Here is a 25,936-nt window from a genome sequence, read left to right as displayed (position 1 = left end):
CTTGCTCCTGCGGCGCCCACGGCCCGGCACCCGCGCGCCGCCGAGAACCGCGCGCCCGGTGTCTCCACGCCCTCTTCTGGCTGGCCCCGGAACGGCACCCACCTTGGAGGCGCACGGGGCGCCCCTGCAGCGCCCCAGTAGTTGCGGAAGCCCGGACGGGACACACCGCCCGGACGGGACACACCACCCACCCTGCCTGGGCTCGCAGAATGGCTTTTTATTCCTCAAAGGCACCTGGGCCCGGCCCAGGGTGGGCTGGCTTAGTCGTTGGACCTCCGGTTGTGTTTAGAAGTGGCTGAGGCCGCTGTGCCGGGAGCTGTGCAGCGAGCTGGCCTCCCAGGCGCTCCGGGTCAGGCCCAGCCCTGCGGGGCCGCCCTTGGCCCCGGCCCTCGAGGGCAGGAGGCGAAGCAGCTGGCGCAGCACGGCCTGGCGCAGCAGGATGTACACCCAAGGATCCAGGATCTGGTTCCAGGTGGCAAGGCGCACGGCCAGGAACAGTGGCCGCTGCAGGGAGGTAAAGCTCCAGCCCCCGACGGCCAGCGCCACCAACACCTGCGGGGAAAGCCGGTGTGAACCGCCGGGCGGGCGCAGGGTGGCGCAGGGATGGTGGGGGCGTGGCTGGAAGCTAAAAGCCTGGGAGGAGGGGCGACCCTTCGCAGGGAGGGTAAATGGGGATCCAGGTGGGAAGGGGATGGGGGGGAAAGGGAGGGAAAGGGGGTCAAAGAAACACCTTCAGTGGCCAGAGAAGTCTCAGGTATCCCGGAAAGAGGAAAAACGAGGGGATTGGGTGAAAGGACTAGGGAATGAAGAGGAGGCTTGTGTGGGTTGGGGTGCACTACAAAGACCCCAGAAAGGAAGAAGAGATGGGGTCCAGGAGGAAGGATGGGAGGGAGGTCAGCTGGAGAAGGCAATGCTGGCTTTTCGGGCAGGTGGGGCCTCCAGGGGTCAGGGCCTTGGTTGGGTCCAGGAAGGAGGCCCCAAGTGTCCTGGGACCAGGAAGGGCAGGAAGGGCCCGGGAGGGAGCTGGAAGGAGCTGGCTCGAGGGGCCCGTGCGCCCCTCACCAGCAGCGGGCTCCAGCAGATGCACGACACCACCATGATTCCGACAAGCTGGCCCACCATCTCCACGTCGTGGGCGCGAGCTCTGCGTGCCGAGCCGCGGCTCCGGGAGCTGCCAAAGGCGGTGGAGGCCGAAGCGATGGACGAGGCGGACGAGGCGGAGGCCGAGCGGGGTCCGCGCGCCCCACAGCGACGCCGGCTGTCTGGGCCCGAGGCCTGGGGAGGCCGTCGGAAGCGGCGCCTCCAGCGGGCTCGCAAAAGGGCCAGGCCGCTGAGCGTGTTGCACACCAGCGCGGCGAGAAGCGCGGCAAGGCCGAGGCCGGCAAAGAGGCCGGCGAGCAGCGCCTGGCGCCAGCCGCCCGGCGGGCCCAGGCCGATGAAGCACCACGTGCCGGGATACTGCAGCTCGTAGCGGCCCACGCGCGCCAGCGGCAGCAGCGCCACGGCCAAGGCCACCGCGGCCAGCGCGCCCAGCGCCAGGCGCGCGCGGGAGACCGAGACCCGCGCGGCGTGGAGCAGCGGCCGCGTGACGCCCACGCAGCGCTCCACGGCCATGCCGCAGCCCAGCAGCAGCGGGCACAGGCCGAAGAAGACCATGCAGCCGCCCAGGAAGTGGCAGGCCCCGCCGGCCGGCGCGCGCCCCGCAGCGTACAGGCGCAGCACCAGCGCGCCCGGGATCACGTGGCCCGCCAGGTCGGTGGCCAGCAGGCTGGCCACGAACAGCAGGAAGGTAGCCGCCGAGCGGCGGCGTCGCAGACGGCCCGCGGCCTGCGCCAGCAGCGCCAGCGCCAGCAAGTTGGACACGGCGCCCAGCGTCATGGAGAAGATGGGCAGCGCGGGCGAAGTGCCCAAAGCGCCCGCAGGTGGCACAGCCGACGCGTTGGGGACCCAGGGCGCCGTGCACGTGGCCGCCTCGCCGGCCAGGCTCAGGTTGAGGGGTCCGCAAGTGCTCATGTCAGGCGCCGGGAGTGCTGGGTAGAGGAGAGGAGGGCAGAGTGAGGCTGGCTGGGCCCGAGCAGGGACCACCCCACAATGGCATCTCAGAACATCAGGGCCTGTTTGACTCCATGGCGTTCTCCTGCAACCCCTCTGCCCATGGCAACTCCAGATGACCCTGGCCACTCCATTTCGAAACCCTCCTCCCTCTCCTCTGCCTCTCACCACCCCATCTCCTGCTCCAGGACAGAGATTCCCACCTCTGTCCCTACTGGCCCCTTCTCTGTCCTTCATGGTTCCCTGCAAGATTCCCCCCAGCCTGGCCTGAGGGTCGTCTCTGCCAGCGCCTCTGGGCCTCACAGATCCCCCTCTGACCACCACCGCAGCAAATTCCTGGCCTGTGGCTCCATGTGATAGCTCTCACCCATTTCTGCCCCTGGGGCCCTACCTGACTTTCCCTCTGTCAGCTTTACTCCAGTCCCTTCCTTGATGACTCAGCCCTATCTCTACCATCATGGGCACATCTCTCCCCACGGCCCCATCTCTGTCCCCACGGCCATGTCCTTATCCCTCATAGACCCATCTCTGATCCCACATGGCACAGCCACATCTGTGCCATGGACCCATCTCTGCCCCCACCCCGTGGACTGGTCTCTGCTCCACTGCAGTCTCTCTCCAGGCCCTACCCCATCACCTCTGCCTTACCCTGGATGCCCACCGTTCCACTCCATGTCCCTGCCCCAGAGGACTCGAGGGGGGCCCCAGGACCATCCACTCTTTGATATCCTGGTGTTAAGGGCTGAAAGGGTGGAAGTGCCCACCAGGCCAGATGGGAAGGGAGGATGGCCAGACTGTGAGATAGGGATGCACAGATGGGGGGAAGAGCCCGGGGGCACAGGATGGACAGACAGGTGGCCATGGCCCCATCCCTTCGTGACCTCCTCCTCCCCAACCAGGGACCCCCGTGTGCCCCAACCTGCTTACCCGGCGCTGCCTGGGATGTGGGGTCCCCATTGCCCGCTGCTCAGCCCTGCTCCCCACTGCGCCCTGGCTCTCCGGCAGGCCGCTTCCTCCCTCCCTCTTCCTGGGGCGGCTCCTTGGCTCCTCCCGCCGCCCTTGCTGGCCTCCAGGGGCCGCTCCACCCCGCGCACGCCCGCTGGGGGCCTGGAATGGCAGAGACCCCCCTCCTCTGCTCCTGGCAATGGGTGGGGGCCACTCTGGGCCCTGGCTCCCTCCATGAGGAGCAAGGCTCCCTGGAGTCAGTCTGGCTCCCTGTGACCCCCTCCTTCCATCGGGGTGAGAGCAGCCCCCTTCCCCCAGACTCTGGCCTCTTGCCTCATTAATAAAGCGGATAAAATCTAAACACTGGAAAATGTGAGCATCGCCTGGGGCGGGCTGGGGCGGCTGCAGGGGGTGCCATTGCCCCTCCCTGGAGCTTTGGGGTTAGGTGGGGCTAATCCAAATTCTGTGGGGGCAGCAAGGCTCTCTTGCCCTGCCAGAGCCTTCATGGATGTCGGGGTGGGTGGTGGTGGGCAGTGCCCACCAGGGGATCCGCCTACTATTTATACAGGGGCTTAAGCCCAGGCCAGGGCCACAGCGAGTCATATCCTGGAAGGCGAGGGGAGGAGGCTGAAAGGGGGCAGGGGAACCAGGAGGCCTGGGGACCCAGGGACTCTCCCCAGCATCTGGCTCCTGCTTTAAGATGGGCTGAGTGACACCTGGGACACACACCTTAAGCCACAAAAACTCACCTCCTGCCCAGAGAAGTAAGGTCACAACCTGACGGACACTTGCACAGCCTCACACTCTAAGACGTACAGTCCCATCACTTACCACTCAGTTTCATCCTGTTCCAGCTCAGCACAGCCAGGGTGCTGCCACCACACCCCTCAACTCAGGGTCTTACCCCCAGCACCGGGACGCACCCAGAGTTACTGCCTCAATCAGCCCCTTCCCTCCACACCCCAAAATGCAGCCCCCCAAAATGACCACCAACAGCACCCTCCTTAGTGCTGGGAAATACTCTCATTGGGCACCCCAACACACACACACACACACACACACACACACACACACACACTCATTGCCAAAACTGAACCCTGGTCACACTCCATATGACGTGTAATGACCCTGCAACAATCCCTACATACACTCAAGGCACAAGAAGTGGCATCCCCCACCCCCCGGACACCACAGACCTAGCTGGCCACCCCACCCTCACCAGAAACGGCAACGTCCTGAGACACACACCCCTGACCCCTAGACACCTCTAGACCTAGCCTGCAGCCCCACCCAAGAAACAGCAACATGCCAAGACATACCCTGACATCTCTGAACACCCCTAGACCTAGTCAGGCACCCCTCCTTGCCCCAGAAACACCACCACCCTAAGACATACACGCCCACACCCTGGGACACCCCAAGACACAGTCGCTTAGTCACATTCCCCACCACCAGACACTGCCAGTTAAACCTGCAAATCCCATGGAACGCAGAGCCAGGTAACCCCTTACCCACAACACAGATACAAGTCACAGCCCTCCCTCACCGTGTCACAAGCCATCAACACTGTCAGACACAGTCCTCCTCAACCCCCACAAGACGCACACAGCCACACCCCTTCACCGAAGCCGGCTCCCAGCAGACACCTGAGAACCCCACAGGTGCCCAGGGATGCCCCAAGTCACCAGGACATCGGCTCCCCCACTCCACCCCGGGCCTGCACACCACCACACAGCCTTGAGGGGCTTCCCCTTTTCCCCCTTCCCCGCTTCCTGATGGCCCAGTGCCCGCCCGCCTGTTCGAACGATGATTACAAGCTGGCCTCAGACTTCCCCACAGCCTCTCGGCTCACCCCCAAACATTCCTGTGCTGGCCCAGCGCCCCTTGCTTCAGTCCCCTCCCTTCCCTCCAGGTCTGGCCAGGGTCCCACCCCGCCTTTCTCTCTGATCACCCTCAATCCTCAAGGATGAAGTGGGTTGTCAAAACAAGAATGCCGGGTTTATGTCAGGATTTATGTCCATGGTGCCCCATGGACGCCCCCGTGTCCGGCATTGGGCGGAGTGTGGTAGGGGCTTCATCATGCCTATCCCCCACCTCCCCGCATGGGGGTGGGGCTCTGGCAGGCCTGAGGTTCCGTCTTTTTCCAAGCCAAGTTTCAATGCCCTGGTGCTCCCCACGGTCCGGGGGTTGTCACCGGCTGCAAACAGCCTCGTGAAGCTCCAGGAGGCGGGAGGCCTTGTGGGAGAGGGGGCAGGATTTGAACCCTCAGTAGTCCAGGAAGCTCTGGCCCTGCCTGGAAGCCTGGTGGCCTGTAGCCAGGAGCAACAGTGGGAGGGGCAGGCGGCCTGGTGCCAGCTCCTAATTCAATTTGGAGCCTGCGGAAGACGGATTTCAGCTGCTGAATTCTTTCTCAGCTTCAACCCACTCCCTCTCCCACCCCGAAGCCACACAGGTCCAACAGCAGAGAGATTCTTTATGTTCAAGACAGCAAATTCAGATACAAAAGCCCACTGCCATCGTCCCTCCCTCCCTCCTGCTCTGGGCCAGGGATGGGCCTGGAGGGAGAGATGGGATGTGGGGAGGAGGTTGGGGGGTTCACAGCAGACTTGTGTCAGATGCGGAGGTTAACAGACTCCACGGGGAGGGTGCTTCTCTCGGGAGGGGCAAGGGCATTATTGCATTTGCTGGGGGGAGCGACAGCCCCCTCCCCTGTATTCCCTGCGTCAGGAAACTAGGAAGGTCATGACCCCCAAACAGAACCCAAGGCCCCAGGGAGACAGAGGGACCAGTTTGGCAGCTGATGGTGGAAAGTGGAGGAGGTGGGGGTGGCGGCCCAATGTGGCCCATCCCTCCCCTCCCCGTGCCTGACCTGGCTGAGGTAGGTGGGAACAGGGCACAGGGGGCCGGTAACCCCGGCCAGACTGAGAACCAGGGAGGGGATGGTACCGATTGGAGCAGGGTAGGGGGCCCGGCCCCACCTCCCCTCCCCATCGTCCTGGGGCTGCTGAGCTAGGCTCAGGTCAGAGGTTCGGGTCCTGACATTGGTGACCCTGCCGGGGGGGCCCCCACCAAGTTGGGCCCGGGTCATCATCATCGCAGGGTCTGGAGGAAGTCCTAGTAGCGGCCGACTTTGGCGTCCCCAATGGCGCCCCAGACGTCAAAGACAAACTCGTCAGGGAAGGCAAAGTCCCCCAGCCGTTCATCCAGGGCCTCGGCCAGCTCATCCGGGTTCCTTTTGTCCTTTCCCAGCTCCACCATGGTGGCCGCTATTGGGGGAGGGGGCAGAGCGGAAGCACAGATGACACCAGGGGCCGAGGGGCTCAGGGTGGACTTGGCCCCCACCAGACCTAGAAGTCCCTCCCCCAGGCAGCCCCCACTCACCCAACTCTGTGTCCCTGATACCCATGTAACTCTCCAGCAGGTCATCCACCTTCTCGATGGCCTTCTCCTCAAAGGCAGAGGGCTAGGGGCCAGGGAGGGGTGACAGTGACAACGTAACAATGAGAATGGACATTGCAGTTGGACTGACCACCCTCATCACTTTACATATATTCGTATTTAGTCCTCAGGATGACCCTGAGAAGGAGGTGTTGGTGTTCATCTCATCCCCATTTTCCTGATGGGCAAACTGAGGCCCACGTGCCCAAAGGAGGTCCCTGGGAGCTGGGAGGTGGCAGAAGTGGACTGGAATCCAGGCTGTCTGCCCAGAGTCCCTTCAGCTAACAGGTAATGCTGCCTGCTATGAAAGGTAAGGGAGGGCCGGGCGAGGTGGCTCACACCTGTAATCCCAGTACTTTGGGAGGCCAAGGCGAGTAGATCACCTGAGGCCAGGAGTTCGAGACCAGCCTGGCCAACATGGTGAAACCCTGTCTCTACTAAAAATACAAAAATTAGCTGGACGTGGTAGTGGGCGCCTGTAATCCCAGCTACTTGGGAGGCTGAGGCAGGAGAATCATTTGAGGCAGAATCAGGAGGCAGAGTTTGCAGTGAGCCAAGATCATGCCATTGCACTCCAGCCAGGATGATAAGAACAAGACTCTGCCTCAAAAAAAAAAAAAAAAAAAGACAGGGAAGGGACGGCGGGGATGGGGTACAGCTGGAGCACTCACCAGATCCTCCACCGTGGCAGGGCCCCGGGATCGGAGCCGCAGGGTCCCTCGGCCGGTGCCCAGTTGTGGGCCAGAGCCAGGGCGGCCACCCGCTGAACGCTGGCTGATCATGTCTGAGGGAGGCAGGAGAGGGGTGAGCATGGGGAAAGGTTGGTTTGCGCACACTCTGGGCAGGAACTTGTCCCTCCTGGCTTTCGACACCGCCCCAAACTTCTCCAAGCTTCTGCAAGTTCCTGGGGGCTGGGGTGATTCCAGGAGGGCAGGAGTCCTGACTCAGGTGAGGCATGGATATGGGGCAGAGCAGAGGGACAACTGGGGGCCAGGAATAGGAAATGCTGGAGGGGAGACTGGAGGGGCCACTTCTGCTCCCAGGGGCTGGGGGACAGACAGCGGGGGTACCCCAGCCTAAGTCTGCAGCTGCCTGAATCAGTCTCCTCTTGGCCAAGGGGGTATGGCTGTTGGGCCACGGACCAGCCCTACCTGCCCGGGGAAGTGATTTAGTCCCCCACCCCCACCTCAGGGGCCTGGGGCCCATTCCTGAGAGTTAGTGAAGCCAGATGGAAAAGTGGGGGGGCTGGCACTGGGCGGCCAAGCCTGGCCTGTCGGGGGTGGGGGGCTGGCCAGGGATGGGGGCGCTTGGTTGGGCTAATGGCCCCTGGAAGCTAGGTGTGAGGGCAACTTCCTCCTTGCCCCCGCCCTTTTCCCCAGTCAGGCTGAGTTAGCACCCTGTCTTGGGGCAGGGTGGAGCTGCACCCACTTCTCTTGCAGCTGGCCGGGCTCGAGCGCCACCTGCTGGCAGCTCCCGGCACCACCGCCTGTGCACACACAAGCAGCACCATTGGGGAGGAGGGTGGTGGGGGGCGGCTCCTCACCAAAGGCCTTGCGAGGCTCTGTGAGTTTCAGCGTGAAGGTGCGGCCTCGGGGAAGCTCTTTGAGCAGCCGGGCCACCTCGTAGTGCCGGCAGCCCAGCAGGCTCTGTCCGTTGATGGCCTCAATCATGTCGCCCACGCTGATGACGTGGATGTGGTCGATCACACTGCCCTCCTTGATGCGCTGCGGGGGCGGGGAGGCATCAGCCATCGGGGCTCTGTCCTGCTTTCGAGGGTCCCGTGGCCCGCCCACGCTCCCAGGCCTCTGGGGTGCCCCATCTCCCCAGGCACCTTGATGAAGGCGTAGCCAGCTCCGTTGTCCGTGATGGTGAGCCCGAGTGCATCCTCCGACTTGAACACCTCCACCTCCTTGCGCTGCCCCTTCACATGGGCGAAGATGAAATCCTCCAACCCGATCTGGCCCCCCAGGAGCTTGTCCATGTCTACTTTGTGGGTGTTCAGGGTGCAGAACATCACCTGCAGGGGTGGGAGATGCTGAACCCTCTCTTCCCTCCCTCCCTCCCCCTTTGCTAATCACCACTGCCGGGGGAAGGAAGAGAGGTGGGAGAGTACTGGGGGGACTCCACCCCAGTGCCCGACCACCCACTGAGCCAGGGCCAGGGCAGGGCCCCCCATTAGTTTGTCGGCTCTGCTAGGACTAGGATTCAGTTTTCCTAGTCTTGCTCTGTCACTCAGGCTGGAGTGCAGTGGTGCGATCATAGCTCACTGTAGCTTCAACTTCCAGACTACTCCAGCAATCCTCCCATCTCAGCCTCCTGAGTAGCTGGAAATACAGGTGCATGCCACCATGCCTGGCTATTTTTTTTTTTTACACAGTGTTTCATTGTTGTTGTCCTGGCTGGAGTGCAATGGTGCGATCTCAGCTCACCAGAACCTCCTCCACCTCCCGGGTTCAAGCGAGTCTCCTGCCTCAGCATCCCAAGGAGCTGGGATTACAAGCATTCAGCATCATACCTGGCTAATTTTGTATTTTTAGTAGAGGCAGGGTTTCTCCATGTTGGTTAGGCTGGTCTCGAACTCCCAACCTCAGGTGATCTGCCCACCTCAGCCACCCAAAGTGCTGGGATTACAGGCGTGAGCCGCCATGCCCAGCAACCTGGCTAACTTTTGTATTTTTTGTGGAGGTGGGGTCTCACTATGTTGCACAGGCGGGTCATTCCTGGGCTCAAGTGAGCCTCCTACCTCAGCCTCCAGAGTAGCTGGGACCACAGGCATGTGCCACATAGTTAAAAAAACTTTTTTAGAGATGGGAGTCCCATTATGTTGCCCAGGCTGGCCTGGAACTCCTGAGCTCCAGTGATGCCCCCACCTCAACCTCACAAGTAGCTGGGACTACAGGTGTGCACCACTGTGCCTTGCTAGAATTTCTGTCCTTGTAAAAATTCATTGCTGCTTCCAGGGAATGGAGCCTGGCACACAGTGAGTGCTCAGAAAATGCTTGGGGAGGACACAGAAACTCGCCCCACACTCCTGCATCTACTTCCTGCTCAAGTCCACTGTTGCCTTCCTTGCCCCCCTCCCGCCCACCCACACAGTACTTGGCACCAGGCAAGCCAGCCTCCCATAGCGCTGGGATTCTCCAAGGCATCACGGAGAAGTGCACCTTGTATCTGGCCTCCAGCCTCCACCATCTCCTGGGGCAAGGGCCTCCCAATGCCTGACAGGAACTCGGCATCCAGCCCTGGCCATCAGTTCCCACAGTCCATTGGGGTGCAGGCCTCTCAGTATCTGATGGGAACTCAGCATTAAACTGTAACCATCAGCTCCCCACAATATACTGGGGTGCAGGCCTCTCAATGCCTGATGGGAACTCAGCATCCAGCCCTGGCCATCAGTCTTGCACAATCTACTGGGATGCAGGCCTCTCAATCCATCCATCCATCCAATCAATCCATCCAGCCCTGGCCTCCCACAATCCACTGGAGCTCAGGTCTCCCAGTGCCTGATGGGAACTCAGCATCCAGCCCTGGCCTCCAGTTCCCCACAGTTCACTGAGGAACAGGCCTCCCAGTGCCTGATGGGAACTCTACATCCAGTCCTGGCCTCCAGTTCCCCAGAGTTCACTGGGGCACAGGCCTCCCAATGCCTGATGGGAACTCAGCATCCAGCCCTGACCTCCAGTTCCCCACAGTTCACTGGGGCACAGGCCTCCCAGTGCCTCATGGGAACTCAGCATCCAGCCCTGGCCTCCAGTTCCCCACAATTCACTGAGGAACAGGCCTCCCAATGCCTGATGGGAACTCAGCATCCAGTCCTGACCTCCAGTTCCCCACAGTTCACTGGGGCACAGGCCTCCCAGTGCCTGATGGGAACTCAGCATCCAGTCCTGGCCTCCAGTTCCCCACAGTTCACTGGGGCACAGGTCTCCCAGTGCCTGATGGGAACTCAGCATCCAGTCCTGACCTCCAGTTCTCCACAATTCACTGGGGCACGGGCCTCCCAGTGCCTGATGGAAACAGCATCCAGCCCTGGCCTCCAGTTCCCCACAGTTCACTGGTGTACAGGCCTTCCAGTGCCTGATAGGAACTCAGCATTCAACCCTGGCCTCCAGTTCCCCATAGTTTGCTGGGGCACAGGCCTCCTAATCTCTAACAGGAACTCAGCATCCAGCCCTGGCCTCCAGTTCCCCATAATTCACTGGGACATAGGCCTCCCAGTGCCTCATGGGAACTCAGCATCCAGCCCTGGCCTCCAGCAGTTCCCCATAATTCACTGGGCACAGGCTTCCCAGATCCTCATGGGAAGTCAGTGTCCAGCCCTAGTCATCAGTCCCTAACACCGAGTAGGGCACAGGCTCATCATTTGCAGCTTTGGCATTTGAGCCCCAGCTCATGAACAGGATGTAAGCTCAGGCCTCTGGCCCACCATCAGGGACCCTGGTGCCCGGCTCCCCATAGGGTACCTCAGCAGTTGGCAGGCGGAAGGCCTCGGCGATCTTGCCGTACAGCTCCTTGACGTTGGTGAAGCCCTCGATGCGGCCAGTGGGACTGCCATGGGCCAGCTGGGTGTGGAACACGAGGCGGGGCCGCAGGGCTGGGGGCGGGGGGGGCAAGCCCATTTGGGGCCTCCCCGCCCCACCTCCAACCAGGGGCCCTGGCTCCTCCTCGCCCAGCCCGCCACGGCCTGGCTCAGCCTCCTCATTTTCCACTAGAGGGGGCGCCTTTTTCCGCCGCCCCAGTCCCAGCGGCATGAGCAGCAAGAAGTGGGGTCACGCCCAGGAGATCTGTAGGACAGGAAAGGGGGCTCAGGGCCTAGGCAGGGCCTTGAGTGCCCCTCCCTCACTACTTGAACCACATAGGCCCAAGGAAGTACTGAGAGAACAAACTGGCCTCGGTTGAAATCCTCATCTCTTGTATAGGGAAGGGACACTTACATAAAAGTAATAACAGGGCTGGGCGCGGTGGCTCACGCCTGTAATCTCAGCACTATGGGAGGCCAAGGTGGGTGGATCACTTGAGGTCAGGAGTTTGAGACCAGCCTGGCCAACATGGTGAAACCCCTCCTCTACTAAAAATACAAAAATTAGCCGGGTGTGGTGGTGCACACCTGTAATTCCAGCTACTCAGGAGGCTGAGGCAGGAGCACTGCTTGAACCTGGGAGGTGGAGGTTGCAGTGAGCCGAGATCGTGCCATTGCACTCCAGCCTGGGCAAAAGAGCAAGGCTCCATCTATAAATAAATAAATGTAATAACAAGCCGAGCACAGTGGTTCACACCTGTAATCCCAATACTGTGGGAGGCTGAGATGAGAGGCTCGCTTGAGGTCAGGAGTTCAAGATGCCTGGCCAACATGTTGAAATGCCATCTCTACCAAAAATACAAAAAAATTAGCTGGGCGTGGTAGCACACAGCTGTAGTCCCAGTGACTCAGGGGGCTGAGGCAGGAGAATTGCTTGAACTGGGAGGTGGAGGTTGCAGTGAGCCAAGATCATACCGCTGCATTCTAGCCTGGGTAACAGAGCAAGACTCTGACTCAAAAAGAATAACAATAATAATAATAACACCAGCTAGGATCTATTGCTTTGTGACCTTGTTTGTGCGTTTGTTTCATTTGTTTGTTGTGACATGGTCTTGCTCTGTCACTCAGGCTGGAGTGCAGTGGTGCAATTAAAGCTCACTGTAGCCAGGCGTGGTGGCACATGCCTGCAGTCCCAGCTACTCGGGAGGCTGAGGTGGGAGGATCGCTTGAGCCCAGGAGTTCTGGGCTATAGTGCGCTATGCTGATCGGGTGTCCACACTAAGTTCGGCATCAGTGTGGTACCTCCCGGGAGTGGGGGACAACCAGATTGCCTAAGGAGTGGTGAACTGGCTCAGGTTGGAAATGGAGCAGGTCAAAACTCCCGTGCTGATCAGTAGTGGGAAAGCGCCTGTGAACAGCCACTGCACTCCAGCCTGGGCAACATAGTGAGACCCTGTCTCTTAAAAAAAAAAATTATAAGCCGGGCGCGGTGGCTCACGCCTGTAATCCCAGCGCTTTGGGAGGCCGAAGCAGGTGGATCATGAGGTCAAGAGATCAAGACCATCCTGGTCAACATGGTGAAACCCCGTCTCTACTAAAAATACAAAAATTAGCTGGGCATGGTGGCACACGCCTGTAGTCCCAGCTACTCAGGAGGCTGAGGCAGGAGAATTGCCTGAACCCAGGAGGCGGAGGTTGCGGTGAGCCGAGATCACGCCATTGCACTCCAGCCTGGGTAACAAGAGCGAAACTCCGTCTCAAAAAAACAAAAAAATAAAATTACTGCAATAGGACTACTCTAAAAAAAAAAATGTATAAATTTAAAAAAATAGCTCACTGTAGCACTGTAGCCTTGATCTCCCAGGATCAAAGGATACTCTCTCCTCAGTCTCTCAAATAGCTGGGACCACAGGCATATGCCATGAAGCCAACCTTTTTTCTTCTTCTTCTTCTTTTTTCTTTTTTTCTTTTTAGCAGCGATGTCCTGAGACCCACTTTTTTTGTCTTTCTTGAGATGGAGTCTTACTTTGTTGCCTAGGCTGGAATGCAGTGGTGTGATGTCTGCTTACTGCAACCTCTGCCTCCCGGGTTCAAGCAATTATTCTGCCTCAGCCTCCTGAGTAGCTGGGATTACAGGTGTGTGCCACCACACCGAGCTAATTTCTTTATTTTTCGTAGAGACGGGGTTTCACTAAGTTGTCCAGGCTGGTCTTGAACTCCTGACTTCAAGTGATCTGCCTGCCTCTGCCTCCCAAAGAGCTGGGATTACAGGTGTGAGCCGCCACACTTGGCTGACACTCAGCTATCATTTTAAAACTTTTTGCAGAAATTGGGGTCTCAATATGTTGCCCAGAGTGATCTCAAACTCCAAGGCTCAAGTGATCCTCTTGCCTCAGCCTCTCAAAAGTGCTAGGATTATAGGAATGAGCCACTGTGCCCATATTATTTTTTTTTTTTTATGGAGTTTCGCTCTTGTTACCCAGGCTGGAGTGCAATGATGTGATCTCGGCTCACCGCAACCTCCGCCTCCTGGGTTCAGGCAATTCTCCTGCCTCAGCTTCCTGAGTAGCTGGGATTACAGGCATGCACCACCATGCCCAGCTAATTTTTTGTATTTTTAGTAGAGACGGGGTTTCACCACGTTGACCAGGATGGTCTCGATCTCTTCACCTCGTGATCCACCTGCCTTGGCCTCCCAAAGTGCTGGGATTACAGGCGTGAACCACCATGCCCGGCCTTTTTTTTTTTTTTTAGGAGTCAGGGTCTCAGCTGGGCATGGTGGCTCACACCTGTAATTCTAACACTTTGGGAGGCCGAGGCAGGCAGATCACCTAAGGTAGGGAGTTTGAGACCGGCCTGGCCAAAATGGTGAAACTCCGTCTATACTAAAAATACAAAAATTAGCCTGGCTTGGTGGTAGGCGCCTATAATCCTGGCTATACGAGAGGCTGAGGCAGGAGAATGGCTTGAACCCGGGAGGTAGAGGTTGCAGTAAGATGAGATTGCACCATTGTACTCCAGCCTGGGCAACAGAGCGAGATTCCATCTCAAAAACAAAGAAGAGTCAGGGTCTCTTCTCGCTCTGTCCTCCAGGCTGGAGTGTGATGGGGTGATCATGATCATAACTCACTGCAGCCTTGACCTCTTGGGTTCAAGTCATTCTCTGTTCTCAGCCTCCCAAGTGACTAGGACTACGGGCATGTACCACCACACCCGACTAATTTTTAAAAATTTTATTGTAGGCCTGGTGTGATGGCTCATGTCTGTAATCCCAGCACTCTGGGAGGCTGAGGTGAGCTGAATACTTGAGGTCAGGAGTTCAAGACCAGCCTGGCCAACATGGCGAAACCCCATCTCTACTAAAAGTAAAAAAATTAGCTGAGCGTGGTGGCGCACGCCTGTAGTCCCAGCTACTCAGGAGGCTGAGGCAGGAGAATCGCTTGAACCTGAGAGGCGGAGGTTGCAGTGAGCCAAGATCGTGCCATTGCACTCCAGCCTGGTGACAGAGTGAGACTCCATCTCAAAAAAAAAAAAATGATTGTAAGGAGGAAGTCTGTCTGTGTTGCCCAGGCTGGTCTGGAACTCCTGGCTTCAAGGAGCTTTTGGCCCCTTAAAGCTCTGGCACAACAGGTATAAGCCACCATGCCCAGCCCGTGACCTTCCTTAATCCTCACACCACATTGTAATGTAGGGATCACGTTATACTGTAATTATGCCCATTGAACAGATGAGAACATGGAGCCTCAAAACAACTAAGATTCTTTTTTTTTTTTTTTGAGATGGAGTTTCGATCTGCCACCCAGGCTGGAGTGCAGTGGCGCGATCTCAGCTCACTGCAACCTTCGCTTCCTGGGTTCAAGTAATTTTCCTGCCTCAGCCTCTTGAGTAGCTGGGACTACAGGCATGTGCCACTGCATCCGGCTAATTTTTATATTTTTAGTAGAGACGGGGTTTCATCATGTTGGCCAGGATGGTCTTGATCTCCTGACCCTGTGATCTGCCTGCCTTGGCCTCCCAAAGTGCTGGGATTACAGGCGTGAGCCACCATGCCCAGGAAAGTGACTAAGCTTCTATTTTCCTATCAGCCATAGTGACTAACGCTGTGTGCCAAAAATGTCTGACTCACCCCCTTTGAAGCATACAGGCGGATGGCACTTCCTGGCCTCCTTGTGACTGGGCAGGTAAATGATTATTTCTGGTGAATGGGTTGTAAGAGGAAGTGGCACATGACATTTCTGGGCTGAAGCATTTAAATGCTGGAGCCTCCAGAGATCTATGTCTCCCAGGCAGGGTGGCGAGCCACGTTTGATATGGCGGCGACAATATGAAGCCAGGCCTTGAATGACTACAGGGAATGGCGCCCCCTGCTGAGCCACAATGGAAGTGTAGCAGGAAGCAAAAGCAAACCTTTGCTGAATTCAGCCACTGAGACTTTTGGGGTTACCACTAAGACTTTTAGGGTTACTACGGCAAAAATTGTCTTGATGGACATAAATTTTTTGTTTCTGTTTCTTTCTTTTTTTTTTCTTTGAGACAGAGTCTCGCTCTGTCACCCAAGCAGGAGTGCAGTGGCGCAATCTCAGCTCACTACAACCTCCGCCTCCTGGGTTCAAGTGATTCTCCTGCCTCAGCCTCCCAAGACGCTGTGACTACAGGAGCACACCACCATGCTTGGATAAATTTTGTGTTTTTAGTAGAGACGGGGTTTTGCCAGGTTGCCCAGGGTGGTCTTGAACTCCTGACCCCAAGCAATCCACCCACCTCGGCCTCCTGAAGTGCTGGGATTGTAGGTGTGGGCCATTGTGCTGGGCCCCTGTTTCCTTATTTCTCTCTTTCTGCATTTTCCCCTCCCTTCAAACATTTTTTTTAGTACTTACTATATTCTGTGCACCATTTTAGATATTGCCTTCAGTAAAAAAAAAAAAAAAAAAAGATCCCTGACTAGGGCCACCATGTGCAGTTACACGAGTTGTACACTGTGCAAAAGTACTAGACCAAGGCAGCAAGTGGGACTGAACTCAGCCTGTGCTCTGCCTGCCAAGCTACACTATTTGGTGTGGTGTCTGCCAGGAGGAAGAGATGACTTTTTTTTTTGAGACAGAGTCTTGCTCTGTCATCCAGGTTGGAGTGCAGTGGCACCATCTTGGCTCACTGCAACCTTGCCTCCCGGGTTCCAGAGATTCTCCTCTCTCAGCCTCCCAGGTAACTTGGGACTACAGGTGCACATCACTACACCCGGCTAACTTTTTGTGTTTTTAGTAGAGACAGGGTTTCACTACATTGGCCAGGCTGGTCTCAAACTCCTGACCTTGTGATCCACCTGCCTCGGCCTCTCCAAGTGCTGGGATTACAGGTGTGAGCCGCCACGCCTGGCTGAAGAGATGTCTTTCTAATTCACTCACAGATGCTATGTACATAGGCTAGCTGGGGCTCTGCCCACGACCTCTGGAAGAGGACGGTCCAGAAGAGGAAATGCACAGTGAGCAGGGAAAGATGTAAATGTCTAATATTATTTTTTTCCTTTCTTTTGTTTTCTTCTCTTTTTTTGACAATCTTGCTTTATTGCCCAGGCTGGAGTGCAGTGGTGCAGTGAGGCCTCACTGTAGCCTGACCTCCTGGGCTCAAGTGATCCTCCCACCTCAGCCTCCTGAGTAGCTGGGACCAAAGGTGCTTGCCACCATGCCCTGCTCATTTTTTTATTTTTATTTTTTAGAGACAGGGTCTTGCTGTGTTGTCCAGGCTGGTCTCAAACTCCTGAGCTCAAGCAATCCTCCAGCCTCGGCCTCCCAAAGTTCTGGGATTACAGGCATGAGCTACTGTGCCCAGCCTCACATAATTTTTAATATTGATATGGAGACAAAGCAAGACAAGTTCTATAGACAAGATCAGGAAGGGCCTCTCTGAACAAGTGATGTTGAACCTGAGACCTGAGTGACAGGAGGAAGCACCATGCAATGATTTAGGACAAGAACATTCCAAGTAGAGAGAACAGCCAGTAGAAAGGCCCTGACCTGAGCTGTGGCTGGGTATGGTGGCTCACACCTGTAATCCCAGCACTTCGGGAGGCCGAGGCAGGTAGATCACCTGAGGTCAGGAGTTTGAGACTAGCTTGACCAACATGGCGAAACCGTGTCACTACTAAAAATACAAAAATTAGCCAGGCATGGTCGTGGGCGCCTGTAATCCCAACTACTCGGGAGATGGGGTTTCACCATGTTGGTCAGGCTAGTCTCGAACTCCTGACCTCGTGATCCGCCTGCCTCAGCCTCCCAAAGTGCTGGGATCACAGGTGTGAGCCTCCCTGCCCGGCCCGCACCCAGTCTTATGTATCCATTTGTTCACGAATGCATTCATACCTGGTCCATCTCCATGATCACTCACCTAAACTAGTGCTCTTGCCTCCTGTGGGTTTCCCAGCTTCCACCCTCACCCCCCACGACTTCGTGTCCAGACAGCAGCCAGAATGGTCCTGTAAAACAGAAGTCACGTCACATTTGTCTCTGTTCTGACCCCTCCTCAGGCTCTGGCCTCAATGAAAAGAAAACAGTGTCAGCCAGCCACCACAACCAGCCTTGTTTCGTTTTCTTAGAGAAATCAGGGGTATCATTCTGTTGTGCAGGCTGCAGTGTGGTGGTGTAATCATAGTTCACTGCAGTCTCCACATCCTGGGCTCAAGTGATCTCGTGTCTCGGCCTCCTCTGTAGCTGGCACTACAGGAGCACACCACCTCATGGCCAATTTTTATTTTTATTTTTTGAGACAGAGTCTTGCTCTGTCACCCAGGCTGGAGTGCAGTGGTGTGATCTCGGCTCACTGCAACCTCTGCCTCCTGGGTTCAAGTAATTCTCCTGCCTCAGCCTCCCTAGTAGCTGGGATTATAGGTGCACACCACCACGCCTGGCTAATTTTTGTATTTTTAGTAGAGATGGGGTTTCACCATGTTAGTCAGGCTGATCTCGAACTCCTGACTTCAGGTGATCCACCAGCCTCGGCCTCCCAAAGCGCTGGGATTACAGTCATGAGCCATGGCACCTTGCCTTAATTTTTTTTTTTTTTTTTTGGAGAGTTGGGGTCTTGCTATGTTACTCAGGCTGGTCTCACACTCCTGGGCTCAAGTGGTCCTCCTGCCTTGGCCTCCCAAAATGCTGGGATTATAGGCATGAGCCACTACATCTGGCCAATAATATTTGTTGAATGAATGAATGAATGATCCCAGCAGTCCAGGTGCCTGGCACCAGGGAGACAAACAGGTCCAGGCTCTTGTCTCTGCAGCAAAAGCATAAGTCCCACTCTGTGGCCCCCACATCTCTTGCTTCCCAGGTTAGTGCTGGGCACATAGTAGGTGCTTCATCTAGCCAGGAAGGCAGGAATAGCATCTCCCTCACCTTTCATTGTCTGTGTGGTTTTTTTTCCTCCTTTTTTGTTGGAGACCGAGTTTCGCTCTTGTTACCCAGGCTGGAGTGCAATGGCGCGGTCTCGGCTCACCGCAACCTCTGCCTCCTGGGTTCAGGCAATTCTCCTGCCTCAGCCTCCTGAGTAGCTGGGATTACAGGCATGCACCACCATGCCCAGCTAATTTTTTGTATGTTTAGTAGAGACGAGGTTTCACCATGTTGACCAGGATGGTCTCGATTTCTTGACCTCGTGATCTACCCGCCTCGGCCTCCCAAAGTGCTGGGATTACAGGCGTGAGCCACCACCGCACCCGGCCTTTTCTCCTTTTTTTTGAGACGGAGTTTTGCTCTTGTTGCCCAGGCCAGAGTGCAGTGGTGTGATCTCAGCTCACTACAACCTCTGCCTCCCAGGTTCAAGCAATTCTCCTGCCTCAGTCTCCCGGGTAGCTGGGATTACAGGTATGTGCCACCATGCTCAGCTAATTTTTTGTATTTTTAGTAGTGACGAGGTTTCTCCATGTTGGTCAGGCTGGTCTCTACTAAACAAACAAACAAACAAAAATAGCCAGGGGTGGTGCTGCATGCCTGAAATCCCAGCTACTGGGGAGGCTGAGGCAGGAGAACTGCTAGAACCTGGGAGGTGGAGGTTGCAGTGAGCCAAGATCATGCCACTGTGCTCCAGCCTAGGTGACAGAGAAAGACCCTGTCTCAAAAAAAGAAAAGAAAAAGAAAAAAGCCCTTGTCATCAGTCATTATCCCCCTAACTCCACCAGCTCTGTGCACTGGGAGGCAGGAAGCTAAAAACCTGAGTCTGGAACCTGGCTTCATCTCTTACTAGCTGTGTGGCTTTGGGCAAGTGTCTTAGCCTCTCTGAGCTCCAAGGAAATCACACATGTGCTTGCAATAGTCCTGGCACACAATAAGCTTTTTGTAAATATTGATGATGATTATTACTACTGCCATCTGTACCAAGATTCAAACTTCCAAGATCCCTACATCCTGACCAATTCCCAACCTCTGTACTCTCTCTGCCCGCACCCACTGCCCTGGTTCATGCTGGCTCTGTGTCCCCACCTGTGAGTGAGGATTAACAGCAGGGAGGAAAGTGAGTGATTAATGAATCTGCCTGCCGCAGCCATAAGAGGCTTCGTGGCCTGGGTTCAAATCCCACCCCTGCCACTTACCAGCTGTGTGGCCGTGGGCAAGTCACTTCACTTCACAGGGACTCAGTTTCTTCATCTGAAAAATGGGTGGAATTCTTGTAACTCTCAAGGTGGTTATGGAAATCCAAAGAGATTGCCCATGTATCCCATCTACACTCTGCCTCAGACTCCATGTAAGGAAGCTGTTGTCATTATTACTGGTATCTCCTCCTCTGCCCTGCCCTGCCCAGGAATATCCCAGCCCTCTCTGCCTGCCAAGACCTACTCCAGGCTCACTCCTCCAGGCAGCCTCCCAGGCTTGCCCCAGCATGTTGGAACCGCCCCTGTGGTACAGACAGCTCAGGCCCATGAACTTAATTGCATGCTGCCCTGGCAGAACTCTTGTCTTCCAGCCTCAGGCTGTCATTTAACTTCATGTCTCTATTTTAAAACGTAAACGAGATGGCATCACTGCCCTGACTGAAACTTTAAAACGGTTTCCCACCTTCTGGAAGAAAAATTGCAGACTCCTTACTGTGACCCATAAACCCCTGCAGAATCCCTGCTCTGGGTTCATCTTCTGTTCCAACCAGATTCCAAGCTTGGTCCAGCCCAAAGAAAGACCTTGGCCTTGCCCCATCTTTTTTTTTTTTTTGAGATGGAGTCTTGCTCTGTTGCCCACATTGGAGTGCAATGCCACGATCTCATCTCACCGCAACCTCCACCTTCCAGGTTCAAGCGATTCTCCTGCCTCAGTCTCCCAAGTAGGTGGGATTACAGGCATGCACCACCATGCCCTGCTAATTTTTAGTAGAGGCAGGACTTCCCCACATTGGCCAGGCTGGTCTCAAACTCCTGACCTCAAGTGATCCACCTGTCTCGGCCTCCTAAAGTGCTGGGATCACAGGCGTGAGCCACCGCGCCCAGCCCCCTTATCCGATCTTCGTGGCGCTCGCACCCCCTGCCCACAAGTCTCTCTAGTACTACCCACGTTTTATTCATAGCACTCAGTGTCATCTGAAATTATCTTCTTTATTTACTTGATAACTTGCTTGTTGGCTGCTTCCTTTCCGACTGCCAACTCCTCAAAAGCAGGAATTTTTGTTCACTTACGGTATTTTCTGTGCCAAGAACAGTGCCTAGCATGTGCCCATAGTAGGTGCTCACTTTAAATATTTGTAGAATGAATGAATGAATGAATGTGTCTCAGGTCCTCATTCTGACTGCTCTCTGCACACCTCCATCCTCAAAACAGCCCCCCAAACATGCCTACTGTGGGGTTACTAACTGTCCTCGCCTCCCCACTTTCCCTGGCTCCCCTCACACCTGAACGCAGAGATGAAGAAAAGAAACTTCGGCCTGGATATTAACTGTTTGGGCTGGAATTTCAGCATCCCGACCCCCTCATCCTGGGAAGGGCCTGAAACTTCACAACCCCACAGCCATCCAGAAGCACAGTGTGGTCAGCAGGAGGAGGGGAAGGGGTTCCTGGGAGCGCACAGAAGCTAGGGGAAGAGGGAAATCACACCCAGGCTCCCCCTTCCCACACCGTGTTGCCTTGGAGAGAAGGAGGGAGAGAGGCCTCTGATTCACTCTTGAAAAACCGGCTCCTGGGTGTTTCCCGGGAGAACTGCCTACTGCTCAGCCTTGGCCCAGGTTGCCAGGGGGGACCCAGCAGGCCCAGGACCCCAGCATCCTGGGCCCCTGCAGATGTCACTCTCTTCTCTGGACCCAGGTAGTCAAACCTGCCCTCTCCAGCTTCCTGTTTGAGTGGCTGGTGTCTGGTGATCTTTGGGGGTTGTGGGGTGTGGGGGAAGGAAACGAAAGACCAACAAGTGTGGCCCTGATGATGAGTATGGGGCAGGGGTGGGAGAGGTAGGGGGCTGGAGCTACTCAGCAACAATCGAACTATGGAGCCGGTGGGTATCAAGTCTAGTGGCTGAGGCTCCAGTTCTGGACCCTGGGGCATGAGTTCCAGTTCCAGATGTGCCAGCTATTAGCTGTGTGACCTTGGGCAAGTCACTCCACCTCTCTGAGCCTGCTGCCTCACCTTTTTTACAAGAAGGCACAACACCTCCCATGAAGTGTTTTGATTCAATGATCCGCATGGTAAATGCCTGACACGGAAGCTCTCCATAAATGCTAGCTGGGGTGGAGTTTTTCATGATGATTATTATACAGGCCCTGGTCCCCCTGGATCCTGGAGGGTTCAGACGTGGTTCGCTCAGGGAAAGTGGACAGGAAAGGGTCAGAAACACCGACCCCGCGCCTGTCCCCGCCGGGATGGGGACAGTCCAGAAGGGGGAGGGGGGAGGGGCAAGCCCGGAGACCCCTACCCGGCGCTGGGAGGCGTTTGCCCTCTGCCCTCTAGCAGGAAGGGAGCTGCCCCCACCACCCCCACCCTCGCTCCCCCCAGGAAGGGGCCTCCGGCATCCCCGCGCTCAGCCTAGACCTCCAGTCGCGTCCACGGGGCCCGCCCCACCTGCACGATCGGCCGGATCCTCGCGGGTCCGCAACATCCGGGGCCCCCAGAGTGGACACATCCCTCCCGCGGGGGCCACTCACCTGCGCCGCCGCCGCCGCCGCTGCCGCCTCCCCGCGCGCACCCGGCTCGGCCGTCCGCAAACTCCTGCCTGGGCCTCTCCCGCAGCGGCGCCTAGGGAGGCGGGGCCGACGCCCGCGGAAGGCCAATTAGCGGCTGTCTCCCGAAGCTCGCGGCCAATCCGCGCCTCCGGCTTCGGGTGGACCCGACGGAAACATTCCAGAGGGATCCCTCCGCCTCACCCGGCTCTTCCCGACTCCCCCCGCGCCGCGAAGCAGTGGACCGTCCCGCCCCGCCTGAGCCGCGGCGGGCTGTACCACCAGAGGGCTGAGGAGGGGGGCGGAGCTGCGGCTGGGTCCCGGCCAATTGCGGGGAAGGAAGGAGGCGAACGGCCAATGGGAAGGAAGCTGGGGCCCCTGAACCACGTGCTGTTGGCTGAATGTCCGTCTGGGGTGCCCTGGGTGGTGAGGGGCGGGGGAGTCAGGTGACCGAGGCCAGGTTTCGGGGACAGGATGCGAACTCCCGACGTCTGGGAAAGTGGACCGTTTAGGAGGCCTGGGTGGGGGTCGATGGCAGCCCCCAACCCAGTTCCCCTCCTGGCCTCCTCTGCCCCAGCCTGGCCATCCTCGGAGCGGATAAAAAGATGCATTCATACTCTGGGGGCGGGCGGGGGACAGAGATGAATACGGAGGGTCCCGAGCGTCCCTGCTTCCTGGAGTGTACAATGGAGAAAGGCATTCATTCATTCATTCATTCACTCACTCATCAAATATTTAATGTGCCCCCTGCTCCGTGCCAGGCTCTGTCCTACAGACAAACGCGTCAGCGAATAAGCCGAATATGCTTCCAGTAGAGATAACAGAGTGTGCAAAAGCCAGACAGAGAGATACAGCACGCTTTAGGATAGTGCAACATCGTGGGAGCTGGTAAATCAGTGTGGAAAGGCAAGATGGAATGAAATACAGAGTGAGATAGTTTTTATTTGCTTGTTGATTTGTTGGTCACTTACTACGTGCTAGATCACAGAGGGTACCCAGCCAGCCTCCGACCTTTCATGGATCTGTCTCCATCTGACTATGAGGATGGAGGCTGAGTCTCTCTTGTCAACCCCTTACTCCCACCTCAGGCTGCCACATAGCAGATTCTCAGTAAACCTGTGTGGACAAATGCACCAGGTAGTTTATAAGGAACGGGGATTTCTCAGGAGGGCACAGATCCAAGAAACATGAGTCACAAACGCACCTGGAACAGGCCAGGACGCTCAGTTCCCAGGGCAGGTGAGATTTCCTCGTTCTAGTTCAAACCCAGCCACTTGGACAGCAACTGAATGCTGTGTGTTCAGGGAACTGTAGTTCCTGGAAGCCTCTAAGCACTGAGACCCTGCTCAAGCTTCATCGGAAGACTGGTTCTTTGCAGTTTCCAGGGTGAGACGTTGTGCATCTCAGCCCCACCAGGACCTGCAGAGGGGTAAAGTGAAAGGGGAGATGGCGGCAGGGCGCGGTGGCTCATGCCTGTAATCCCAGCACTTTGGGAGGCTGAGGCGGGCAGATCATGAGGTCGGGAGATCAAGACCATCCTGGCTAACACGGTGAAACCCTGTCTTACTATAAATACAAAAAATTATCCGGGTGTGGTGGCATGCGCCTGTAGTCCCAACTACTCGCGAGGCTGAGCCAGGAGAATGGCTTGAACCTGGGAGGCGGAGGTTTCAGTGAGCCGAGATCGTGCCACTGTACTCCAGCCTGGGCGACAGAGCAAGACTCTGTCATGAAAAGAAAGAGAAAGAAAGAGAGAGAGAGAGAAAGGAGAGATGAAACCTTGAGCTTCACTGCTGAGCAGAGCAAGACTGTCTCGAAAGAAAGGAAGAAAAAGAAAGGAAGAAAGAAAATAGAGAGAAAGGGGAGATGAAACCTTGAGCTTCACTGCCGAGGATTGCTGAGCCAGCCCCGCCCAGCTGGCAAACACTGAGATGGCTGTGGCAGGCCAGGCAACAGGCACAGCTATTGTCCCTCTCTTCCTGTTCTGCTGACCTCTGCCATCCCACTGAGCAATAGTTGCCTGGGCTGGCCAGTGCCTTCTGTGGGACTGTGCTGCCTGCCCTGCCTGAGCCTGGCATCTGAGCTGCCCCCTGCACACTTGGAGAGCCCAGGTGACAGCATGACTGAGGCTGCAAAGTCCTGAGCCAGACTCCACCTGGCTCCTGTTGTCCGATGAGGAAATGCCCAGAGAAGGGGTGATGGGATTATGGGATTGCTGAAGACACAAAGCGGTGCTGGGCACCTCCTTTCTGACTTATTTTTATTTTTATTTTTTGAGACAGTGTCGGGCCAGGCGTGGTGGCTCACGCCTGTAATCCCAGCACTTTGGGAGGCCGAGGCAGGTGGATCACAAGGTCAGGAGATTGAGACCATCCTGGCCAACATGGTGAAACACTGTCTCTACTACAAATGCAAAAATTAGATGAGTGTGGTGGTGAACGCCTGTAATCCCAGCTACTCAGGAGGCTGAGGTAGGAGAATCACTTGAACCCAGGAGGTGGAGTTTGCAGTGAGCTGATTTTGTGCTCCTGCACTCCAGCCTGGGCAACAGAGCAAGACTCAGTCTCCAAAAAAAAAAAAAAAAAAATCTGGTTGGGTGCGGTGGCTCATGCCTGTAATCCCAGCACTTTGGGTGGCTGAGGCAGGCAGATCCTAAGATCAGGAGATCGAGACCATCCTGGCTAACGGTGAAACCCCGTCTCTACTAAAAAAATACAAAAATTAGCTGAGTATGGTGGCGTACCCTGCTCACACCTCTCCTAGTCCAGCCAGCCCCATCACCTCCCACCTGGTGCAGTGGCTTCCACCCTGGTCCTCCCGCTACACCCTCACCCTCACCCCTACAGTCAGTTCTCTGCACAGAAGCCAGAGGGCGCCCGTGAGCACCTGAGTCAGGTCACCTTCCTTCCTTCTCCATCAAGGACCGCCCCCCCCAGGAGGCCATGTGCCCCCAAAAAAACCCGTCCCTGTGAGCCAAAGTGTTTTTTTTTTTTTTGAGATGGAGTTTCGCTCGTTACCCAGGCTGGAGTGCAGTGGTGCGATCTCGGCTCACCGCAACCTCCGCCTCCTGGGTTCAGGCAATTCTCCTGCCTCAGCCTCCTGAGTAGCTGGGATTACAGGCACGCGCCACCATGCCCAGCTAGTTTTCTTTTGTATTAGTAGAGATGGGGTTTCACCATGTTGACCAGGATGGTCTCGATCTCTTGACCTTGTGATCCACCCGCCTCGGCCTCCCAAAGTGCTGGGATTACAGGCTTGAGCCACCGCGCCCGGCCCAAAGTGTTTTTTTCTTTTTTTTTAGGAGTCACACCTGGCCACACTGATGTCCAGCATAATATTCCTGGGGAACGTTGGGATCCCACGAAGGCAAACTTCCCAGTTCCTGGCTCTGACTTCTATGTGAAAGAAAACCAGGCCTTGCCCCTCCTGACTTAAACTCTCAATTTCTCTTCCAACTGAGGAATGCAGGGCCTGGCATGTCTCATTCCTAGACACACCCGACCCTGCTGTTTCCAGTTCTCTCAGTTTCAGCAACACCGGGCGTGTGTGTGTGTGTGTGTGTGTGTGTGTGTGTGTGTGGCCTTGGGGGGTGGTTCCCGGATCCCCAGCCTAGGGGCCGCATCCCTGGCTCATTGTCCAGGAGCCCCTCCCTGCATCCTAACAAGCTCTGTCCCTTGGCTTGTGTGTCCGGGGCCTGCCAGTCCTCTTCCCCTCCAGGCTGCAGGCCTATGGAAAGTGCCTCTGTCAGTTTAATGAGTTGAAAGATGCCCCCACCCTAAAAGAAATGCCCGCATTCCAGAACCTGTGAATGTGACCTTACTTGGAGTAAGTGTCTTCAAAGATGTCATTCAGTGGAGGATCTTGAG

At 56.5% G+C, this 25,936-nt stretch overlaps 2 protein-coding genes across 7 annotated transcripts; both read right to left on the bottom strand.

Annotated features, from left to right (window-relative positions):
* Nucleotides 1-202: 202 nt before the first annotated feature.
* Nucleotides 203-3,072, bottom strand: PTGER1 (prostaglandin E receptor 1). Its single transcript, XM_064380711.1, has 3 exons — nt 2,980-3,072; nt 1,063-2,030; nt 203-552 (listed from the first exon to the last, which is right to left on the bottom strand). Exons 2-3 carry the CDS (start codon nt 2,011-2,013, stop codon nt 286-288), a joined length of 1,218 nt encoding a protein of 405 aa, XP_064236781.1. The 5' UTR covers nt 2,014-2,030; nt 2,980-3,072; the 3' UTR covers nt 203-285.
* A 2,381-nt stretch (nt 3,073-5,453) lies between these two features.
* GIPC1 (GIPC PDZ domain containing family member 1) lies at nt 5,454-22,092 on the bottom strand. 6 transcript variants are annotated; one of them, XM_064381751.1, is made up of 9 exons: nt 22,056-22,092; nt 19,533-19,587; nt 17,336-17,423; nt 10,899-11,219; nt 8,267-8,452; nt 7,979-8,159; nt 7,107-7,219; nt 6,379-6,460; nt 5,454-6,263 (listed from the first exon to the last, which is right to left on the bottom strand). In XM_064381751.1, exons 4-9 carry the CDS (start codon nt 11,184-11,186, stop codon nt 6,112-6,114), a joined length of 1,002 nt encoding a protein of 333 aa, XP_064237821.1. In that variant the 5' UTR covers nt 11,187-11,219; nt 17,336-17,423; nt 19,533-19,587; nt 22,056-22,092; the 3' UTR covers nt 5,454-6,111. The 6 variants fall into 6 exon arrangements, with proteins under 6 accessions (XP_064237821.1, XP_064237822.1, XP_064237820.1 ...); XM_064381752.1 differs by lacking the exon at nt 17,336-17,423; XM_064381750.1 differs by lacking the exon at nt 22,056-22,092 and having other exon boundaries at nt 19,533-21,684.
* Between the last annotated feature and the right edge of the window lie 3,844 nt (nt 22,093-25,936).

The sequence above is a fragment of the Aotus nancymaae genome, unplaced genomic scaffold (assembly GCF_030222135.1).
Source record: "Aotus nancymaae isolate 86718 unplaced genomic scaffold, 86718_ANA_hifiasm-v0.15.2.pri h1tg000028l, whole genome shotgun sequence".
In the NCBI taxonomy this organism is placed as follows: domain Eukaryota; kingdom Metazoa; phylum Chordata; class Mammalia; order Primates; family Aotidae; genus Aotus; species Aotus nancymaae.
Note: the sequence above shows the minus strand (reverse complement) of the source record. Positions and strands in the feature narration are given on the sequence as shown.

Coding starts and splice junctions, on each gene's coding strand:
- PTGER1 (XM_064380711.1), bottom strand. CDS start 2,013: ATGAGCACTTGCGGACCCCTCAACCTGAGCCTGGCCGGCGAGGCGGCC. Junction 553..1,062: donor TCTGCTGGAGCCCGCTGCTG/GTGAGGGGCGCA, acceptor CTTTCCCCGCAG/GTGTTGGTGGCGCTGGCCGT.
- GIPC1 (XM_064381751.1), bottom strand. CDS start 11,186: ATGCCGCTGGGACTGGGGCGGCGGAAAAAGGCGCCCCCTCTAGTGGAA. Junction 8,160..8,266: donor CTGGCTACGCCTTCATCAAG/GTGCCTGGGGAG, acceptor CCGCCCCCGCAG/CGCATCAAGGAGGGCAGTGT. Junction 6,264..6,378: donor TATCAGGGACACAGAGTTGG/GTGAGTGGGGGC, acceptor CTCCCCCAATAG/CGGCCACCATGGTGGAGCTG.